This window comes from Macaca thibetana, chromosome 3 (genome assembly GCF_024542745.1).
Source record: "Macaca thibetana thibetana isolate TM-01 chromosome 3, ASM2454274v1, whole genome shotgun sequence".
NCBI classification, from domain to species: domain Eukaryota; kingdom Metazoa; phylum Chordata; class Mammalia; order Primates; family Cercopithecidae; genus Macaca; species Macaca thibetana.
In genome coordinates, this window is record NC_065580.1 from 153,550,203 (window position 1) to 153,572,627 (window position 22,425).

The window sequence follows — 22,425 nt, forward strand, 5'->3', positions numbered from 1 at the left end:
ATGGGGTGATATGTGATATTTTGTTGCACACATAGAATATATACTGATCAAGCTGATCAAGTCAGGGTATTTGGAGTATCCATCACCTTGAGTATTTATCATTTCTTTGTAATGAGAACATTTCACATTCTTCTAGCTACTTTGAAATACAGTATACATTGTTGTTAACTATCATCACTCTACTCTCAAACATTAGTACTTACACCTTCAATCTAACTGTGTTTGTGTTGACCAACGTCTCTCATCCCCCTTCAACCCACAGACCCTTCCCAGCCTCTGCTGTCAGTCACTCTACCTTCATGAGATCCCTTTTTAGTTTCCACATATGAGTGAGAACATGCAAAATTTGTCTTTCTGTGCCTGGCTTATTTCACTTAATGACCTGCAGTTCTATCCATGTTGCTGTAAATGACGTGATTTCATTCTTTTCTAAGCCTGAATAGTATCCCACTGTGTATATATACCACGTTTTCTTTATCCATTCACCTGTTGACAGACACTTGTAGGTTGACGCTCTTGGCTGTTATGAACAGTGCTGCAATAAACTTGGGGGTATCCCTTTAACATATTGATTACTTTTCCTTTGGATAAATATCCAGAAGTGGAATTGCTGGATCACATGGTAGTTCTATTTCCAGTTTGTTGAGAAATCTCGTACTGTTTTCCGTAGTAGCTATACTGATTTACATGCCTATCAACAATGTGTGAAAGTTCCCTTTTCTCCATATCCTCACCAGCATCTGTTTTTTGTCTTTTTAGTGATAGCCATTCTAACTGGGGTAAGATGATATCTCATTGTGATTTTGGTTTTCATTTCCCTGATGATTAGTGATATTGAGCATTTTTAATATACTTATTGGCCATTTGTATGGCTTATTTTGAGGAATAACTGTTCAAATCGTTTGCTCACTTTTTAATGGGATTATTTGTTCTTTTATTTGAGTTGAGTTCCTTTTAGATAGATACCCTTTCAGAGGAATAGTTTGAAAATATTTTCTCCCATTCAGCACATTGTCTCTTCATTCTGTTGTTTCTTTTGCTGTGCAGAAGGTTTTTAGTTCAATATCATCCCATTTATCTATTTTTGTTTGTTGTCTGTGCTTTCGAGGTCTTAGCCATAAAATATTTGCCTATACCAAATGTCCTGAAGTGTATTCCCTATATTTTCTTCTAGTAGTTTTTAGTTTTGGGTCTCTAACATTTAAGCTTTAATACATCTTTAGTTGCTTTTTAAATATTTGGTGAGAGATAGGGATCAAGTTTCATTCTTCTGCATATGGATATCCAATTTTCCCAGCACCGTTTATCAAAGAGACTGTCCTTTCCCCAAGGTATGTTCTTGGCATCTTTGTTGTAAATAGTCGGATTTATTTCTGGATTCTAGATTCTGTTCCATTGGTGTGTGTGTCTGTTTTTATACCAGTACCATGCTATTTTGGTTACTAAAGCTTTGTAATCTGTTTTGAAGTCAGGTAATACGATGCCTCCTGCTTTTATGTTTTCTTTTTTTTTTTTTTCTTCTCACAATTGCATTGGCTATTTGGATTCTTTTGGTTCCATGCAAATTTTAGATTTTTTTTTCAATTTCCGTGAAAAATGACATTGGTATTTTGATAGAGACTACATTGAATCTGTAGATGGCTTTGGGCAGTATGATGATTTTGATGCTATTAATTCTTCCAATCTTTGAACATGGGATGTCTTTTTGTTTGTGTCCTCCTATTCAGTTTCTTTCGTCAGTGTTTTGTCATTTTCCTTGTAGAGATCTTTCACCTCCTAGGATAAATTTATTCCTAGGTATTTTAATTTTTTGGTAGCTGTTGTAAATGCGATTTCATTCTTTATTTCTTTCTCAGCTTGTTCATTATTGGTATATAGAAACACCGCTGATTTTTGTATATTGATTTTGTATCCTGCAGCTTCACTGGATTTATCAGTTCTAACAGTTTTTTGGTGGACTCTTCAGATTTTTCTAGGTAGAAGATCATATCTTTAGCAAAGAAGGACAGTTTGACTTCTTTTCCAATTTTGCTGCCTTTTATTTGTTTATCTTGTCTATTGCTCTAAGACTTCCAGTACTGTGTTGGATAAGAGTGGTGAAAGTGGGCATCTTGTGTTGTTGCAGTTCTTGGGTGAAGGGATTTCAGCATTTCTCACTTAGTATGATGTTAGCTGTGGATTTGTCATATGTGGCTTTTATTTTGTTGAGGTATATTCCTTCTATCCTTAGTTTTTTAAAGGTTTTTATCATAAAAGGATGTTGAATTTTACCAAATGCTTTTTCAGCATCTGTTGAATGATCATATGGTTTTGTCCTTTGTTTTGTTGATGTAATGTATCATGTTTATTGATTTGCATATGTTGAGCCATCTTTGAATCCCTGGGATAAGTTCCATTTGATAATGTGTTATTTTTCTGATGTGCAGTTGGATTCAGTTTGCTAGTATTTTGTTGAGAATTTGTAAGTCTATATTCATTAGGAATGTTAGCCTATAAATTTCTTTTCCTTTCCTTTTCCTCTTCCTCTTCCCCTTCCCCTTCCCTTTCCTTTCCTTGTTGATGGAGTTTTGCTCTGTCACCCAGGCTGGAGTGTAGTGGTGCTATCTTGGCTCACTGCAACCTCCACCTTCCAGGTTCAAGCAGTTCTCCTGCCTCAGCCTTCCAAGTAGCTGGGATTACAGATGTGTGCCACCACACCCAGCTAATTTTTGTATTTTTAGTAGAGACGGGGTTTCACCATATTGGCCAGGCTGGTCTTGAATTCCTGACCTCATAATCCACCCGCCTCGGCCTCCCAAAGTGTTGGGATTACAGGCGTGAGCCACTGCGCCTGGCCTAGCATATAATTTTCTTTTTTTGTTGCATCCGTGTCTGGTTTTACTGTCAGGATAATGCTGACCTCATAGAGTGAGTTAGGGAGAATCCCTTTCTTTTCATTTTTTGGGAATGGTTTTAGGAGAATTGGTGTTAGTTCTTTAAAAGTTTGGTAGAATTTGGTAGTGAAGCTATCCAGTGTTGGACTTCATTGGGAGACTTTTTATTACTGATTCAATTTCATTTCTTGTTATTGATCTGTTCAGGTATTCTATTTCTTCCTGATTCAATCTAGTAGATTGGTAGATTGTATGTGCTTAGGAATTTATCCATTTCCTCTAGGTTTTCTAGGTTGTTAGTGTATAGTTGTTTATAATAGACTCTGGTGATCTTTTGTATTTCCATGGTATCAGTTGTAATGTGTTCTTTTTAATTTCTGATTTTGTTTATTTGTGTCTTCTCTTTCTTGGTTAGTCTAGGAAGTGCTTTATCAAGTTTATCTTGTCAAAAAAACAACTTTTTTTGTTTTGTTGATCCTTTGTGGGTTTTTCTTTTCTTTTTTTCTTTTTTCTTTTTTTTTGCTCTGATCTTTATTATTTGTTTCTGCTAATTTTGGGTTTGGTTGATTTTTGTTTTTCCAGTACCTCGAGGTGCACTGCTAGATTATTTATTTGAAATCATTCTACTTTTTTTTTTTTTTTTTTTTTTGAGACGGAGTCTCACTCTGTCGCCCAGGCTGGAGTGCAGTGGCCGGATCTCAGCTCACTGCAAGCTCCGCCTCCCGGGTTTACGCCATTCTCCTGCCTCAGCCTCCCGAGTAGCTGGGACTACAGGCGCCCGCCACCTTGCCTGGCTAGTTTTTTGTATTTTTTACTAGAGACGGGATTTCACCATGTTAGCCAGGATGGTCTTGATCTCCTGACCTTGTGATCCGCCCATCTCGGCCTCCCAAAGTGCTGGGATTACAGGCTTGAGCCACCGCGCCCGGCCGAAATCATTCTACTTTTTCTGATGTAGGCATTTGTTACTATAAACTTCCATCTTAGCATTGTTTTTGCTGTATTCTATAGGTTTTGGTATGTGTTTCAATTTTCATTTGTTTTCAAGACTTTTTAAAAATTTCCTTCTTAATTTCTTTCTTGACTCAGTGGTCAGTCAGGAGCATATTATTTAATTTTTATGCATTTGTAATTTCCAAAGTTCCTCTTGTTATTGATTTCTAGTTATATTCCACTGTGGTCTGAGAATAGACTTGATATGATTTTGATTTTCAAAAATTTGTTGTTGCTTGTTTTGTGTCCTAACATATGGTCTATCCTGGAGAATGTTCTATGTGCTAATGAGAAGAATGTGTATTCTGTAACTGTTGGATGAAATAGTTCTGTAACATCTGCTAGGCTTATTTGGTCTAATGTGCAGTTTCAATCCAATGTTTCTTTGTTAACTTTTTGTCTGGGTGGTCCAATGCCAAGAGTGGGGTGTTGAAGTCTTCAACTATTATTGTATTGGCTTCTGGCTTTCCCTTTAGATCTAATAGTATGTGCTCTATCTGGTGCTCTGGTGTTGGGTGCATATATGTTCAGAATTGTTATATCCTCTTGCTGAATTGATTTTTTAACATTATATAATGACCTTCTTTGTCTCTTTTTATAGTTTTTGACATAAAGTCTATTTTAACTCATATAAATAAAGCTACCTTTGCTTGTTTTTGGTGTTCATTCGTGTGGAATATCTTTTCTTTATCCCTTTGCTTTCAGTCTATATGTGTCTTTACAAGTGACATGAGTTACATGTAGGAAATACGTAGTTTCCTTTTCATTGGGGTCTGTTACTAGAGAGTTAGTATTTTTTAAAATTAATTCAGCTAGTCTATATCTTTTAAGTGGAGGAATCTAATCTGTTTATATTTAATTTTATTAGTGATAGGTAAGGACTTAACTCCTGTCATTTTGTTGTTTTGCAGTTGTTTTGTATAGTCTTTGTTTCCTTCTTCCTATCTTGTTTTTTATCATTGAGGTTTAGTGTGTTTTTTTAGTGAAATAAGGCTTGATTCTTTTCTCTTTCTCCCTTGTGTATCTGCTGTACCAGTATGTTTTATACTTTTGTGAGTTTTTAAGAGAGTGTTTATCATCTTTTCACTTTCAGATGTAGGATTTCCTTGAGCATTTCTTGTAAGGCCAGTCTAGTAGTGATGAATTCCTTTAAGTTTTTGCTTGTCTGGGAAAGACTTTATGTCTCCCTCATTTCTGAAGGATAGCTTTGCTGGGTATAATAATCTTGCCTGCCAATTTTTTTTTTTTTTTTTTTTTTTTTTTTTTTTTTTTTTTTTTGAGATGGAGTCTCACGCTGTTGCCCAGGCTGGAGTGCAGTGGCGCGATCTCGGCTCACTGCAAGCTCCGCCTCCCGGGTTCCCGCCATTCTCCTGCCTCAGCCTCCTGAGTAGCTGGGACTACAGGCGCTCGCCACCGCGCCCGGCTAATTTTTTGTATTTTTAGTAGAGACGGGGTTTCGCTGTGGTCTTGATCTCCTGACCTTGTGATCCGCCCGCCTCGGCCTCCCAAAGTGCTGGGATTACAGGCTTGAGCCACTGCGCCCGGCCTTGCCTGCCAATTTTATTCTGCCTTCACTTTGAATATTACATCCCCTTTTCTTCTGGTCTGTAAGGTTTTTGTGGAGAATTTTCTGCTAGTCTAATGAAGATTCCTTTTTATGTGACTTGCTGCTTTTATCTTGCTGCTTTTATAATTTTATCTTTGTGTTTGATTTTTGACAATTTGACTACAGTGTGCCTGGGGAATAATTTTTTTTTTTTTTTGGTTGAATCTATTTGGGGACCTTTAAACTTCCTGGACCTGGATGTCCATATGTCTTCCCAGACTTTTGAAGTTTTTCGCTATTATTTAAGTAGGATTTCTATACCTCTTCCCTTATCTGTCTTCTCCTTCTATAATTCTCATTATATGAAATTCATTTGCTTAATAGTGTCCCATAAGTCTTGTAGACTTTCTTCACTCTTTTTCCTTCTTATTTCTTTCTTTCTTTCTCCCCTCTTGACTGGGCAGTTTCAAGTCACCTGTCTTCATATTTAGAGATTCTTTCTTCTGCTTGATCAAGTCTGCTGTTGAAGCTCTCTATTGTATTTTAAATGCAATTCATTGAATTCTTCAGCTTCAGGATTTGTTTAGTACTTTCTTATGATTTCTGTCTTTTTGTTGAATTTCTTGTTTAGATCATGAATTCCAGATTTTGTTGAATTGTCTATATGTATTTTCTTATGTCTCATTGAATTTCCTTAAGATCATTTGGAATTTTTCTTTTTGGCAATTCACTGATTTTCTCTTTGTTGCAGTCTTCTGTTCCTAGAAAGTTATTATGTTCCTTTGGTGGTGTCCTATTTCCTTGCTTTTTGATGTTTCCTGTGTCCCTGCATTGGTATCTGTACATGTGGTAGAACAATTGCCTTTTCCAAATTTTCTAGCATGGTTTTTGTAGAGAGAGACTTTTACCTGCAGTTGGGTTTTAGTGTGCCGTTTAGTAAGGGTGTAGTGACTGTTTCTGGTTAGGTGCAGTGGTATAGTTTCCATGAACCTTTTTCAGCTGTGTTCAGCGTTAGCCTCAGTGGCCCAGGCTATAGAAGTTTGTTATAATGGTGGTGACAGTGTAAGTTGTCGATGTCCTTGGTATCAAGGACTTTTGGGGTCATCCTAGTCTCATTTTCCCTGCAATGGGGACACTTAGCTGAGGGGAATCCCTTTGATGTCAGCTCTGACATGGCCTACAAGCAGCTGCCCTGGTGCTGGGTTCCAGGTGTAGGTGCTTGTAATGGTTGCAGGGCTGGGTCACAACCCCTGTTGTGGCATGTGGGTCTTGGGGTACAGGTTTGCTTTCTACAGCAGGGTTGGGTGTAGGTGGCCCTCAGAGCCAGGATCTGTGACTCTGAGGCACCCTCTAGCAGCTTGGGCCCAGGGGGCCAGATTGTAACTATGACTCCACCCCAGGGGGCGGGGCAGGGTACAGCACTGGCCGAACTCTGAGGAAGAAGGGGTGCTCTAGGGGCTTGGGCCTAGGGAGCAGGGTGTGGCTGCAGTTCCGGAACCTAAGCCAACAGGTCCCAGGGGATGTGACACTGTGTAACGATGACTCAAGACCCTGGGATGGTGGGGCTTGTGAGTATCCCAGACTCTGTAAGGCCATGTGTGGCAGGAGAACGTACCCCAGAATGACAGAGCACAGTTGCCATTGGGGCCCTGAGGAGGGTGGGAAGCAGTGTATCCATGATTCCACTCTGTAGGGGGAGAGGTGTCTCAGCAGCTCACACTGGGGTTGGGGCTAGTTCAGCTCCAGGGAAACAGGCGATTGAGTTGTTTGGCCTGTAAGGTGGGATGTCTGGGTTCAGCTACTTCTGTTTCTCTGGGATGTAGGGCACTGCCTCAGCTCAGCCCTGGGGTGTGCAGCTGCTCCGCTCAGCCAGGGCTCTGATTCCCCTTGGGGTGGTTTGTTGCTTCCGCTCGGGCCTGAGGGACGGGACTGTCCTGGGTGGCCCAGGCATCATTTTCCTGGATGCAGAGTGCTTCTTCAACTTGGGTTCCAGGAGGTACAACTGCTCTGAGCAACCAAGGTATTGTTTTCCCCGAGGCAGTTTATGGCTTTAGCTCCAGCCTGAGGGGGCGAGAGCGGGTAGTGGAGTGGTCCCACCTTTGCTTGGCCCCACAGAGAAGGTGTAACAGCTGCCTGCAGCTTGGCTGGGGGATGTGGGGCCACTGGGCTGGGGTGGTTGGGCAGCGGGTTAGCCTCAGGGGTGAAGGGGAGCTGGGGCTGCTCCCCCAGGAACAAGACACTCCACGGTAGTTCCAGTTCCAGGAGGGCACCGCGAGGGCCATGGGGGCAGACACAGTGTCGATTCCTTCTCCGGTGGGAGCACCGCCGTGTGGCCTCCAGGCAGCTCGCTCCACCCTGGGCTTCGTGCCTGTGAGGACTGCAGGGGACCCCAAGGGTGAGGGTGGTGGGTGTCCACGGTGTTGGTGGGGGCTGCTGGGGTCCTCTTGATTACCTCCTCGCTGAAGGGAGATATTTTCCTGGCTTCTAGCTGACCCTGGTTAGGGGATGGGGTGGCAGGGTTCCGGCGTTTCCTTATGTTCTTTTTGTGACTCTCATGAATTTCTGGGCTCGCCAGGGTTTCCATCACTCCTCTAATGCACTTTAGCATTCTCCCTCAGTTGTTTCTCTTAACATGTAGTTGTGTATTCATTGTTCTGGCTATCTCTGTGAGGGGATGAGTGCCAGGCACTTCTAGTCGGCTATCTTGATGATGTTACCCAGATTGGGTAGTTTTGATTGTCCTATCTTCCAATTTATTGATTTATTTATTTTTAGTTTTTGCCTCTGTCCCCTCCATTTGGTCTTCACCAAGATTTTAATTTAAGTTATTTTACTTTTTCCGTTTTAATTTTTCCATTTTGGTTTTCTTTATATGTTGTTTTTTTCTCATTGGTTTCCAGCATAGTTGCTCACTAAAGAAATTTTATGAGGGCCGATTTAAAACCACCATAAATAATATCGGATAATGTGAACATCTGTGTCATCTCCGCTGGTGTCAGGCAGTTTTCTTTTTCATTTAAGTTGCCTCATGTGTCTTTAAACTCAAAGTTCAGCCATGACTATTGTAAATGTTCTCAGTCTCAAGTAATGAGGTTTTTCATGATTAGACCTGAGCTCTGTGTTATTCTCCTGCCTATGTTATGAGCAGAGTTTTGGTGCATATCAGCCATTGACATCCTTTTCATCTGTGTTCTCCTCAAAGGCTGTCACCCTGCTGCTGTGTTTTCCTTAGGATGATGTCCTCATGAGGTTGTTCCATTTGGGTTGTGCCCTTGACAGCATTTGTCTTATGGCTAAAGTGGCCTGTTTTATTTTACCCTTTCATGGGGCTCACCTAGCTATCTCTTCAGCTTGACTAGTGATTCGATTTGTCCAGAAATTTCCTTATCATTTGTATACCGTGCATCCCAACAGCCTTAGCCACATAAAATAAATCCTTTCTATTCATTTAGCAAATATTTACTGAGCCCTTACTGTAAGGTGGTGAACAACGCAGCCAATGTTCCGCTTTCATGAAGCTTTCAGCCTAAGGAAGAATACTTTTTTTTTTTTTTTTGAGACGGAGTCTCGCTCTGTCACCCAGGCTGGAGTGCAGTGGCCGGATCTCAGCTCACTGCAAGCTCCGCCTCCCCGGTTTATGCCATTCTCCTGCCTCAGCCTCCCGAGTAGCTGGGACTACAGGCACCCGCCACCTCGCCCGGCTAGTTTTTTGTATTTTTTAGTAGAGACGGGGTTTCACCGGGTTAGCCAGGATGGTCTTGATCTCCTGACCTCGTGATCCGCCCGCCTCGGCCTCCCAAAGTGCTGGGATTACAGGCTTGAGCCACCACGCCCGGCCTAAGGAAGAACACTTATTCCTATTTCATAGAATAATTATTATTGAGAGAACTAAAATAGGTTAATGGGCTTGACAGTGAGTGAGTGATAAGAGACGGCCTCTCTGAGGAGAGAATATGTAAGCTGAAATTTGATTCTTTTTTGGAATTTCCATTTCTGTTTATATTACACATCTGTTCTTGCATATTTTCTACTTTGCCATTAGAATTTGTTATATATTGAATAATATTCTCCCCCTCCCCACCCCCCGTTTATATGTTGAGGTTCTAACCCTCAGTCTCTCAGATTGTTAATGTATTTAGAGATAGAGCCTTTTCATTAAAGTAAAATTGGGCCATTAGGGTGGACCCTAGTCCAGTCAGACTGGTATCTTTATAGGAAGAGAAGATGAAGACACATGGAGAAACCCCAGGGGCCTGTGTGCCCAGAGGGACGGTCACATGAAGAGGCAGCAAGAGGGTGGCATCTGCAAGCCAAGGAGGGAGGTCTCAGAGGAAAGCAGGCCTTCTGAGAGCTTGATCTCAGACTTCCAACCTCTAGAGACTGTGAGAAAATAAATTCCTGTTGTTAAGCCACCCAGTTTGTGGTATTTTGTTATGGCAGGCTGGGCAAACTAATAGCCATTAACATATTAATCATAGTTATTTTAAGTTCCCTATCCGATACTTCTAAAATCTGACATCTCTGCAGCTGGTTCGGATGCTTAGCTTGTCTCATCAGACTGTGATTTTTCTTTCCTTTTAGAATGCCTTGCAATTTCTGGTTGAAAGCTGGACATGATTTATTGGGTAATGGGAACTGAGGAAAACAGGCCTTTAGTGTGAGGTGTTTTGGTAATCTGGCTAGGAGTTGGGCTGTGTTTACTGTAGGGGACAGAGGTTTTATACTCTTCTAGCATCCTTGTTTATGCTCCCCTGTTCCCTTTAGGTTTCCCTCAAATTCCTCCTTAGATAGAATTGGTGTCTTTCAGCTGTCTCAGCTGTAACCCCCTGTTTTAAAAATCCCTGTTGTGTGTTATTATGCTCTCTCATCTCTGTTGGTATGATTCAAAGTGTGTGTGGGGAGGAGAAGTATTTATCATCTCAGTCTTTTAGTGGGCCTGTGTCTCTGGGCTTTGATCTTCAAAAGTGTTTCTTAACCCCCTCTCCTGCTTAGGTAAGTCAGGGATGGCAGAGAGGCCTGGAGTGGGAGAAAAGCCCTTCCCTTTAGGTGAGATAAGGCTCTGGTGAGGCCTTTCCCTGGAAATAGGGTGTATTTGTAATGGCTGCTCTGCCTTTCCCCCTGTCAGAGCCATGAGGGAACTTTCTTGGCACTTTACTTTGAGAACCTCATGGGATTCCTAGAGACAAAATCCACAGAAATATGGGGGCCCCTTAAGGTCGTGACCCCCAGGAGTTCCTGATTCTCATGGTTGTCTACCCTCAGCTTCCAACAATTTGTCATTTAAATGTTCCCACCAGTATGACTACAGCAGCTTTCTCTCCAGGGAAGCAGATCTTGCTGTGACTCTCCGGATTTCATGGTGGCATGATTTCATGGTAATTCTGTGGCTTAATTTTTTGATGGGTCCAAGAAAAGTCATTGATTTGTTTGTTCTGCTTTTCTTAGTGTAAGGATTGAAGTGCTGATTTCTAAACTCTTTGCATTGTTGACAAAAAGTGTCAAACTCTGTAAAATATTTGAAGGGATTTATTCTGAGCTAATTATGAGTGACTGTGGCCTGTGACACAGCCCTCTGGAGGTCCTGAGAACATTCAGCTCAAGGTGGTTGGGGTATAGCTTGGTTTTAGGTATTTTAGGAAGGCCTGAGACATCAATCAAATATATTTAAGACTTACATTGGTTTAGTTTAGAAAGGTGGACAACCCAAAGCGGGGGCTTTCAAGCAATAGGTAAATTTAAACATTTTCTGGGTGACAATTGGTTGAGGTTGTCTGAAGACCTAGGATCAACAGAAAGGAATGTTCAGGTTAAAGATAAAGGATTGCGGAGACCAAGTTTTATTGTGCAGAGGAAGCCGTTAGATAGCAGACTTTAGAGAGAGCAGGTTGTAAATTGTTTTTTATCAGACCTAAAAGGGTACCTGGCTCTTAGTTGATTATCTCCTGGATCTGCAAAGAAATGAAGGAAAACAAAGTGGGAAGGGGATTCTCTGTAGAATGTGGATTTTTCCCACAAAAGACTTTGCAGGGCAATTTCAGGGCATGGCAAGGAAATATATTTTGGGGTTAAGTATTTTGTCCTTGTCTCATAATGTTATGCCAGAGTCAGAATGAAAAGTAAGTCACAGTACACAGGGTCAAATAAAACTCATCTGCTGAGAATCCATGGTTGGTAGGGCATGACTCCCCACACCCCTTGGGTAGGAATTTGGGCAAGATTAAAAAAATCAGAGCTTAGTCCTCAGCATGTGGGAGTTGGAATTGCTGCACTGCGTGAGATTTGAAAGGAGCAAGACATGTGAAGATTGGGGCAGGAACATTCTGGTTAAGAAAATGGAGAGCAGGCTGGCGCTCCTGGGGCATGGTGCAGATAGATGAGTGATGTGATGGGAGCGCTGGGAAGCAGCAGGGCTGGATCTGGCGGGGCTTCATCAGCCAGGACGAGGACTTGGGGCTCCATCCTGAGTGCAGTGAGGATCTGTGGGAGAGCAGGGAAGGTATATATTCTGATTTCTGTTTAAAAAGTTTAAAATACAAAAATTAGCTGGGTGTGGCGGCACATGCCTCTAGTCCCAGCTACTCGGGAGGCTGAGGCAAGAGAAATCACTTGAACCTGGGAGGCGGAGGTTGCAGTGAGCTGAGATCATGCCACTGCACTCCAGCCTGGGCAACAGAACCAGACTCTGTCTCAAACAGACAAGCAGTTGAATTCTGGCTGCAGCATGGCAGATGGATAGGGGTAGGAAGAGGCAAGAATGCAAGATTAAATAAGCATACCACCGAGAAGACTATTACAGTAGGGGAAGCAGAATAGCTTAGACTAGGGTGGTGGTTATGGGCTTAGGGCGTGTTGGGAGGTAGAGTTGATAAGATATGTTGTGAGAGGAGAAGAGATGAATCAATAACAATACCTGCGTCTTTGGGTGGGCAAATGGTAATGTTGTTTACTGAGATGGGGAAGATGAGGGACAAGCACAGAGATTCAGGAGTTGGGGGTTGGCCTTGTGAAACCTGAGTTGGCAGTACATTCCCAAGGGGAGTTGTCCAGGCAGGTTTTTGTGGCTATGAAGTCTGGAATTCCAGGGAAAGGCCGCAGTTGGAGACATGGTTTTGAGAGTCACTGGTAGATATATGGGATTTGAAGTCACGGAGTAGACGAAGTCACCTAAGGAGAGTAGAAAGATAAGGAAGCCTAGGACAGAGCCCTGGGCTAGCATCTAAAGGAGAAGTATAAGGAGGAAATGGCGAAGAAGGAGTTCTACGGAAGCCAAGAAAAGCCAGAGGAGTCAAGTGAGATGAAAGCTGAACAGTGGCAACATGGAAGACATTGGTGACCTTGAGAGAAGCTGTCTCAGGAGTGAGCAGATGGTAGCATGACTGAAGGGTGAAGGTGAGGTGGGGCGGTAGCAACAACAGACAACTCTTGGAATATTTCTGGGAAGGGAGTCAAAAACTGGGCAGAACTGGAGAACAGTCTGGGGTCAAGGAAGTTTTTTTTTTTTTTTTTTTTTTTTTTTGCCTTCTTGTTCTTTGAAGCTTGGAGGAATGGGCTTATGTTGCTGCTGGATGACTCCATGTTCCTAGGTCCTAGGGAGCATGGGGCATTGCCTCAGATGTGGCTGACATGCTCTGGAATCCATACGTGCTTTGGAGGTGGCCAGGGAGCCCACAGGAGGAGAGAATGCTCAGTGTGTGCCCTGAGAGCTTTGCCACTGTCAGGAAGCACCTGACAGGAACAAGTTTGATTGTATTTGACACATGCTAGCATTACCACAGAAAGTTTTAGCAACAGGTAAGAGGGAAAATCTGTACTCTCAACTTCTTTTTTCATACTTCCTATTGAAGTTTTCATCTCTGCTCTCAGGCATGTAATTTCTAAGACTACTGGTTGTTTTTTAATTGTCTTAAAAAATAGCATCCCATTCTTGTTTAACAGATGATATAGCTTCTTTTACCTCCTTGAGGAAGATATTAATAATAGTTTTTTAAAACTTTTCTTCTCACTGCACAATCTTTTCTTTGTCCTCCTTTTGTTCTTGTTTAAAATGATAGCCATCTATCTTTTTCTCAGGTGTCTGGCAATGTGTGGTTGTCTGGTCATGTTTAACAGTGGGGTTTATAATGCTGATTGGAAGCTGTGAGCATATGGGTGGAGCTTCTGAATTTTTCTGCAGTGTGAGCTGGTGCATCAATTAATTGGGAACCCATAGGTCAGTATCTTTGACTGTGTTGTCTTGGATTGTTCAGATTGTCCAGAGAAGACTCACCTACCTTTCTTTCTGGAGGGATGAAGGCCTATAAACTCTGGAAACAAAGTAGGGATAGAGGGAATGTCCTAGAGCTTGTAGGTATGTGTTTATCTAATCCATGTGTTTTCCAGACAGAACCTCCATCCTCAATTGTGCCTGATATTTCATCTCCAGAAATTCTTTAGAAAATAAATGTCCAGGCCGGGTGGGGTGGTTCACACCTATAATCCCAGCACTTTGGGAGGCCAGGGTGGGCGGATCACCTGAGGTCAGGAGTTCGAGACCAGCCTGGCCAACATGGCGAAACCCCGTCTCTACTAAAAATATAAAAATTAGCCGGGCATGGTGGCAGGTGCCTGTAATCCCAGCTACTCGGGATGCTGAGGCAGAAGAATCACTTGAACAGGGAGGCAGAGGTTGCAGTGAGCTGAGGTTGCGTCATTGCACTCCAGCCTGGGTGACGGAGTGAGACTCCATCTCACACACACAAAAAAAAAGAAAGAAAGAAATGTCCAGTCTCTACTAGGGAAGGGGCATTTGTCCAGAGGCAGGGAGTAGGGGAGAGAGTCCAAGGATCTAATTTCTTATTATTTTTATTTTTTAATTTTTTTTTTTTAAATTTTTGAGATGCAGTCTTACTCTGTCGCCCAGGCTGCAGTGCAATGGTGTGATCTCAGCTCACTGCAACCTCTGCCTCTGGGGTTCAAGTGATTCTCCTGCCTCAGCCTCCCAAGTAGCTGGGATTACAGGCGCCTGCCACGACACCTGGCTAATTTTTTTATTTTTAGTAGAGACAGGGTTTCACCATGTTTTTCAGGCTGGTCTCGAACTCCTGACCTTAGGTGATCTACCAACCTTGGCCTCGCAAAGTGCTGGGATTACAGGTGTGAGCCACCATGCCTGGCCACCTTCTTATTTTTAATATAAAGCCAGATTTGTTGAGTTATAATTTACATAGAACAAAATTCACTTGTTAGTAGACAGTTCTGTGAGTTGTGACATAAAACTGTCTCAGCATATAACTCATATGTTGAGTTACATGGTAAGTATGTGTTTAAATGTATAGGAAATTGCCGAATTGTTTTCTCAGGTGGTTGTACTATTTTATTTTATTATTTTATTTTTATTTTTATCATTTTATTTTATTTTATTTTATTTTTTAATTTTTGAGACAGAGTCTCGCTCTGTTGCCCAGGCTGGAGTGCAGTGGCACGATCTCAGCTCACTGCAACCTCCACCTCCCGAATTCAAATGATTCTCCTGCCTCAGCCTCCCAAGTAGCTGGGATTACAGGCGTGCACCACCACGCCCAGCTAATTTTTGTATTTTTAGTAGAGATGGGGTTTCGCCATGTAGGCCAGGCTGGTCTCAAGCTCCTGATCTCAGGTCATCTGCCCGCCTCGGCCTCCCAAAGTGTTGGGATTACAGGCGTAAGCCACTGCGCCTGGCGTGGCTGCACCATTTTAAATTTTCACCAGTAATCTATGAGCATTCCATTTGTTCCTCATTCTTGTCAACACTTGGTATTTTCAGGTTTTTATTTTTTAATTTTACCCATTCTAATAGGTGTGGATTTAATTTCCATTTTTCTAGTAGCCATGATGCTGAGCATCTTTTTGTGTGCTTGCCATTTATGTATCTCCTTTGGTGAAGTGTCTTTTCAAACACTTTGCCTATTTTTATTGGGCTCTTTTGTTGCTGAGTTTTCAGAGGTGTATGTGTATTCTGGATTCAGGTCCTTTATCAGATACGTATTTTGCAAATGTTTTGTCCTCATCTGGTGGCTTGGCTTTTCATTGTAACTATCTTTTGAAGAGCAGATTTTAAAAATTTTGGTGTGGTTAATACATTTTTTGGTTGTGTGGCTTATGCTTTTGGTTTTGTGTCTAGGAAATCTTTACCTAATTCAAGGTCACAAAGATTTTTCTCCTGTTGTCTTCTAGAAGTTTTAAAATTTGGGGTTTTACATTTAGGTCTGTTATTATTTTTTGTATAATTTTTGTATGTTAGGCAAGGTATAGATTGAAGTTCTTTGTTTTTGCATATGGATGTTCAATTTTTTCCAGTACCATTTGTTGTAAAGGTTATTCTTTCTTGATTGAATTGAATGTATACCTTCGTTGAGAGTTCACAAAGCTGTGGTTCATTTTTGGATCCTCTAACTTTATTTCACTTATCTCTTTGTCTGTCACTTGACCAGTACCACACTCTTGATGACTGTAAATGTTGAAATCTGGCACTGTGATTCCTCCAACATTTCTCTTTCTCTAAATTGTTTTGTCTGGCCTAGTTCCTTTGCTTTTCCAAATAAATTTGAGAATCACTTGTTGATTTCTGCTAAAATTTCAACTTGGATTTTGGTTGGCATTGCATTGATTATATAGATGAATTTGGGGAGATCTGACATTTTAACAATATTGAGTCTTCTACTCCATAAATATGGCATATTCTCTCCATTTGTATGTCTGTGGATCCTTATATCTGTTTTGTCATTTTTCAGCATAGAAATCTTGCACATAATTTCATGAGATTTATACTTAAGTGTTTCATGTTTTGGTGCTATTATATAATACATGGTAGTTTTTAAAAAGCATTAGATTTTCAATTTTTTTTATTACAAGTATGTGGATACAATTGACCTTTGTATGTGTAATTTGTGTTCTGTGACCTTGCTAAACTCAATTAGTTCTGATAACTTTTTTTGTAGTTTCTTTGAGATTTTCTGTATAGACAGTCATGTCATCTGCAAATAGAGACAGTTTTATTTCTGCCTTTCTAATCAATAAATCTTTTATTTCTTTTTCTTGCCTTACTGCACAGGCTAGGATCTCTACTATGATTTTTGAATAGGGGTGTGGTAGGATATTCTTGCATTGTACTTCATCTTAGGAAAGAAGCATTCAGTCTTCTACCATTAAGTATGATGTTAGGCCGGGCGCGGTGGCTCAAGCCTGTAATCCCAGCACTTTGGGAGGCCGAGACGGGCGGATCACGAGGTCAGGAGATCGAGACCATCCTGGCTAACACAATGAAACCCCGTCTCCACTAAAAATACAAAAAAATTAGCCGAGCGTGGTGGCGGCGCCTGTAGTCCCAGCTACTCGGGAGGCTGAGGCAGGAGAATGGCGGGAACCCGGGAGGCGGAGCTTGCAGTGAGCCGAGATCGCGCCACTGCACTCCAGCCTGGGCGACAGAGCGAGACTCCGCCTCAAAAAAAAAAAAAAAAAAGTATGATGTTAGCTGTTTGTTTTTTGTAGATGCCCCTAATCTGGTTCAGGATGTTCCTTTTTATTCCTGGTTTGCTGAGGGTTTATTATAATTATTATTATTATTATTATTATGAACAGGTGTTGAATTTTGTCAAAAGACTTTTCTGCGTTTATTGAAGAGATAATTTTTTTTCATCTTTAGTCTATTGTTATGGTAGGTGACATTGACTGATTTGCAAATAATGAGCCAGCCTTCGATTCCTAGAATAAGTATCTATTGGCTGTGAAGTATTATCCTTTTTATATATTGCTGAATGCAATTTGCTATTTTTTTGTTTAGGATTTTTGTGTCTTTGTTTATGAGGGATATTGGTCTGTTCTTTATTTTAACATCTTTATCTAGTTTTGGTGTCAGTGTAATTCTGGCCTCATAAAAAAAGTTGACTTATTTCCCCCTTTTCTGTTTTCTGGAAGACTTGTTTAAAATTTCTATTATTTCTTTTTTAATTGTTTGATAGAATTTGAGAATGAAGCCCTCTGAAATGTTATGCATTGCATGACTGTTTACCTTTAAATAATAATCTGCTGCTTCAGGTATAGTGTAAGTACCTTAAAACAGTGTTTTCCCATCTATTAATCATATTTATTTCAGATTCTTTTTCTGAAATTCGTGTATTATTATTCCAGGTTATCTGTGTGTCTGCTTCTGTTGATTGTCACTTGACAATGAGCCTTTTGTTTCCTTTGCCTTCTTGTTTTGTTTGTTTTTGAGATGGAGTCTCACTCTGTCGCTCAGGCTGGAGTGCAGTGGCACAATCTTGGCTCACTGCAACCTCCTCCTCCTGGGTGTCTTAATTTAATTTAATTTAATTTGGGAGAGCTAAATAGTTAAACATGAGGCCAAAGTACATAACAAAGCAGCAGCCTTTTATTGCAAATATGCACACACTCTCAGGCGAGGTTCTCCGGTCCTCAGGTATGGGGCCAGGGAAGTCGCGCCGGCGCTCTCGGGCGAGGTCCTCCGGTCCTCAGGTATGGGGCCAGGGAAGTCGAGCTGGCATTCTCGGGTGAGGTTCTCCGGTCCACAAGTAGGAGGGGACGAAGAAATCACGCCGGCTCCTGCGGGCGGCAGACTTTTATGCATTGGTACTGGAAGGGGGAGGGCAGTGGGCAGGATAAGGGTGTCATAGGGGCATCTCCGTAGGCGTGGCCGGGTAAGTTTCGATCTCTTCGGATTGACGTCACCTGGCGCATGCTTGGTTGTCCTGCACTTTCCTGGGCACGGGAAAGTTGGTGATGAAGAACCCGGAAGCAATCGGGACTGTGCCATCTTGTTCACTTTCCTCCATTTTGTCCCTTCTCCCTCACCCAAACACTAGGTTCAAGTGATTCTCCTGCCTCAGCCTCCTGAGTAGGTGGGATTACAGGTATGTGCCACAACACCCAGCTAATTTTTGTATTTTTAGTAGAGATGGGGTTTCACCATGTTGACCAGGCTGGTCTCAAACTCCTGACCTTATGATCCACCCGCCTCGGCCTCCCAAAGTGCTGGGATTACAGGCATGAGCCACTGCGCCTGGCCTCCATTGCCTTTTCATTGTAATTTTTGATTTCAGTGTTGGACATTGTGTGGAGGGCTGTAGGCAAGGTCAACAAACGTTTTCTGTAATGGGCCAAATAAGAAATATTTCGAGTTTTGAGGGCCACATGTAGTCCCTGTTGCATATTGTTCTTCTGGTTTTTACTTTTAAAAAATTACCCTTAAAAAATGTAAAACCTGGCAGGGTGCAATGGTTCATGCCTGTAATTCTGGCCCTTTGGGAGACTGAGGTAGGAGGATTGCTTGAGCCCAGGGGTTTGAGACCAGCTTTGGCAATGTGGTGAGACACCATCTCTACAAAAAAATACAAAAAATTAACTGGGCGTGGCCACATGTACTGTGGTCCCGCTTTCTTGGGAGGCCGAGGTGGGAGGATGGCTTGAGCCCAGGAGATTGAGACTGCAGTGAGCCATGATCGTACCACAGTACTCCAGCCTGGCAGACAGAGCAAGAACCTGTCTCCAGAAAAAAGAAGAAAAAAAGTAAAGCCATTCTTAGCTTGCAGCCTGTACAGAAACAGGTCATGGGCTACATTTGGCCTCTGGGCCATAGCGTACCCTCTCTGTAGGGGGGAATGAGGTGGGTAGATGGTGTTATACTCAGGAATGGCCACTCCTCTTGTTCTGCGGGGCTGTCGTTGTTGGGGAGTTGAGGTGGGTCTGGGTTTTGTTGTTGTGTATGTACCTTCCATCCCACTGGCTTCAAATTCCTCTAACCTTTCCTTGAGCTTAGGATGAGGGCTCAGTTGCCAAAGTGTCTTCACCCATGGCTTTTGGCCTTGCCTCTGTGTCTGCCTTAGCTGCCCCTTATCTTTGGCAGGTCTCTACTAGAGAAAGTTCCTCTCCCTTCCCCCAGAGTAGGAGGACTCTAACAATCTGACTTAAGATGGCTCCTAGACCCTCCCTGAGGGCTAGAGCAGATTGCCTTTTAGCTTCCCTGGCCACAGCAGTCTTCTGATTCTGTAGGTGAGAAGCTTCTTGTTAGGGCTTAGTGCTGTGGCGGCTCCCACTGAGAGACTGTTCAGTCTGCTCTTTCAGTCTACGTCTTAAAAGGTTTTTTTTTCTTTTTCTTTCTTTCTTTCTTTTTTTGTTAAGTAAATGTGCTAAGAAAGAGATGCTGATTTTGAGCCTGGTTCCAATTACAGTACCCAGTCAAGAAGTGAATTTACAGCATTGTAAAGGCTGCCAGTAGAGAGGAATGGTAAGGAAAGTTGGCTCCACTCTGGTGATGAATTGAAGCTTCTAGTGGGTTGTCTAGCTATTTTTTAGTGGTTGCTACAATGTATGCAAAGCTACCAGATTCTATGACTCCTGGGGCCATTCCCATGGAAAATAAACAATGTGAATTTTATATACCCAGTGACATTGTGTAAACTCAGTGGCCCTGATACGTGCTGCATGTGTATGTGGCCCCCGAGGGACGTGCTGCAGTTGGAGTGAAAAAGAAGTAATACTTTTTAAAACAATGTTATAAGTGGACAGAATGCTAGTGTCAACAGAGTAAACTCTATAAAATAATTGAAGAGATTTGTTCTAAGCCAAATATGAGTGAGGTCGTCAGAACATGTGCCCAAGGTGGTTGGGGTGCAGCTTGGTTTTATACATTTTAGAGAGGTGTGAGACATCCATCAAAAACGTTTAAGAAGTACATTGGTTTGGTCCAGAAAAGTGGGACAACTCAAAGCCGGGGGGTGTGGGGCTTTCAGGCTGTAGGTGAATTTAAACATTTTCTGATTGATAAAGACCTGGGATTGATAGAAAGGGAATGTTCAGGTTAAAGTAAAGATTGTGAACATCAAAGTGCTTTTTGAATTCTTATAGTGGCTGCCTTAGAGACAATAGATGACAAATGTTTCTTATTCAGATCTTAATCTCTTTAGGACTGGGAGGGTCTCAAAGAAAAAGATCTAGCTATGTTAGTAGAGATTCTTTACAAATGCAGATTTTCCCCCACAAAGAACAGCTTTGCAGGGCCATTTCAGAATATGGCAAAGAAACATATTTCGGGGTAAAATATTATTATTTTCTTCCTTGTCTCATATTGTTATGCCAGAGTCAGGTTGGAGAGTCACGATATATAGGGTTAAATAAAACCCATCTGATGAGAATTTATGATTTGTAGGACATGACTCCCCAGACCCCTTAGATAGGAATTTGGGCAAGATTTAAAAAAATCAGAGTTTAGTCCTTACTAGCAAACGTAGAAAGCCCTCATCTTTCTAGTTTAGCACTTTAAAATTGTATGACTGTAGTATTTGAAGATGATGGTTATTAGACTATTGAGTTTTTTGATGCTGCTTTTATGAGCTAAGCTTTTATATCATTGACTCTGTTTCTAGATTAGCCTGTAGTTTTCTAAACTGTCAAACCTGTTATTCAGAAAGGCCAGGAACCCCTTGAGGGGTAGATTGCAGTAGAAAATTTTATTCTAGGCCGGGCGTGGTGGCTCACGCCTGTAATCCCAGCACTTTGGGAGGCCGAGGAGGGTGGATCACTTGAGGTCAGGAGTTTGAGACCAGCCTGACCAACATGATGAAACTCCATCTCTACTAAAAATACAAAAAATTAGGGAGGCATGGTGGCACACACCTGTTATCCCAGTTACTTGGGAGGCTAAGGCAGGAGAGTCTCTTGAGCCTGGGAGGCGGAGGTTGCAGTGAGCAGAGATCATGCCACAGTACTGCAGCCTGGGTGACAGAGCGAGACTCTGTCTCAAAAAATAAAGCAAAAAGAAAAAATAAAATTTTATTCTAACCGGAATCATTACCTTCCCCCTAGACCCAGATGCAGAGGTGTGCCTTCATGTACTGAGGCTTGTCCAGTCTGTGGTTCTGGAACCTGAAGTCTTCTCCAAGTCGGCCTCTGAGTTCCGGAGCTCCCTGCCCCTGCAACGCATCCTGGCGATGTCCAAGAGCCGCAACCCCCGCCTGCAAACCGCAGCCCAGGAGCTCCTGGAAGACCTCCGCACCCTGCAGCGTGATGTGTAGGTGCGCTCGGCCACCAGGGTTTTGGTGACAATGCCGGTGTCCCTTCTCCTCCCCAGATCCCTCATTTGATACTGCAAAACCGTCACATGTGCCATGTGTTAGAGTTGGCAAAATGTGATTGGCTAGAGATGGACCTGAATTGATATGTATCCCACATAACTTGCCTTGGAAGTGAGAGTACTTGTAGGTGGTTGGTTAAGCCTGCCAAGGAAGAGGCCATGAAAGAACCTGGCCTTCCAGAAAAGTGGTCCATGTCTGCTGGCTGGCAGAGGGCTTGCTTAGGGCAGTTTCTTGCTACTCAAAAGACCATGACTGATAGGTTCACCTATAAAACAGGGAAATTAAATAACCATCTACCCCATTGGTGAGCATTTTCCTGAGATACATTTCTTTGAAAAGCAATTCATTCTCTCTCTAGTAATTGTAATCAATCACCCCAAAATGTAAGTTTACTTTAATAACCTTTTGGTGAACCTGCCATTTCGGATGACACTGGACATTTTAGTTCTATATTTTTTGTGCCTGTTTTATTTTTGAATAAAGAAAGTCAGAAGAGTTGTATTACAACCCCTGCTGTCTAAAATCTAAACTTGATACTAGGAAGTTGATCTTTGCATGTTACTATGTTACTCTTGGTTGGTGGAAAAAAAACTCTCCTTAAACTGTTCCGGGCCCTCTGGCTATAAACTTAGAAGTCCTATTTTTCTTACAACAAATACTGTAAAAACAACTTGTATAATAGATTAGAACACATGCAGTTAGTTGAGATTCTGTAAATGAAATGATAGTTCCAGCTCCGTTTTTGTGCATGGGTGTGCCTGTATGCCAGGGCCCTGCCGTATCTGTCTTATCTACCTACTGGTTGCCATCCAGCTTGTTTTCTAGGCCACTGGCAGAGAACAAGGGAGAATGCACTTCATTTCTCACGGATACCATGATTGGTGAGAGTTGCCATTTGTATTAGTCTGTT

The 22,425-nt window shown here is 42.1% G+C and overlaps 1 protein-coding gene across 2 annotated transcripts in view; it reads left to right on the forward strand.

Annotated features, from left to right (window-relative positions):
• HSF2BP (heat shock transcription factor 2 binding protein) overlaps positions 1–22,016 on the forward strand; it is a 117,692-nt gene extending 95,676 nt beyond the window's left edge. For both annotated transcript variants that reach the window (XM_050784466.1, XM_050784467.1), the window contains exon 9: positions 21,247–22,016. In XM_050784466.1, the coding sequence (XP_050640423.1) occupies positions 21,247–21,455 (209 nt within the window). In that variant the 3' untranslated portion in view covers positions 21,456–22,016. The remainder of the gene's footprint in view (positions 1–21,246) is intronic.
• The last annotated feature ends 409 nt before the right edge of the window (positions 22,017–22,425 follow it).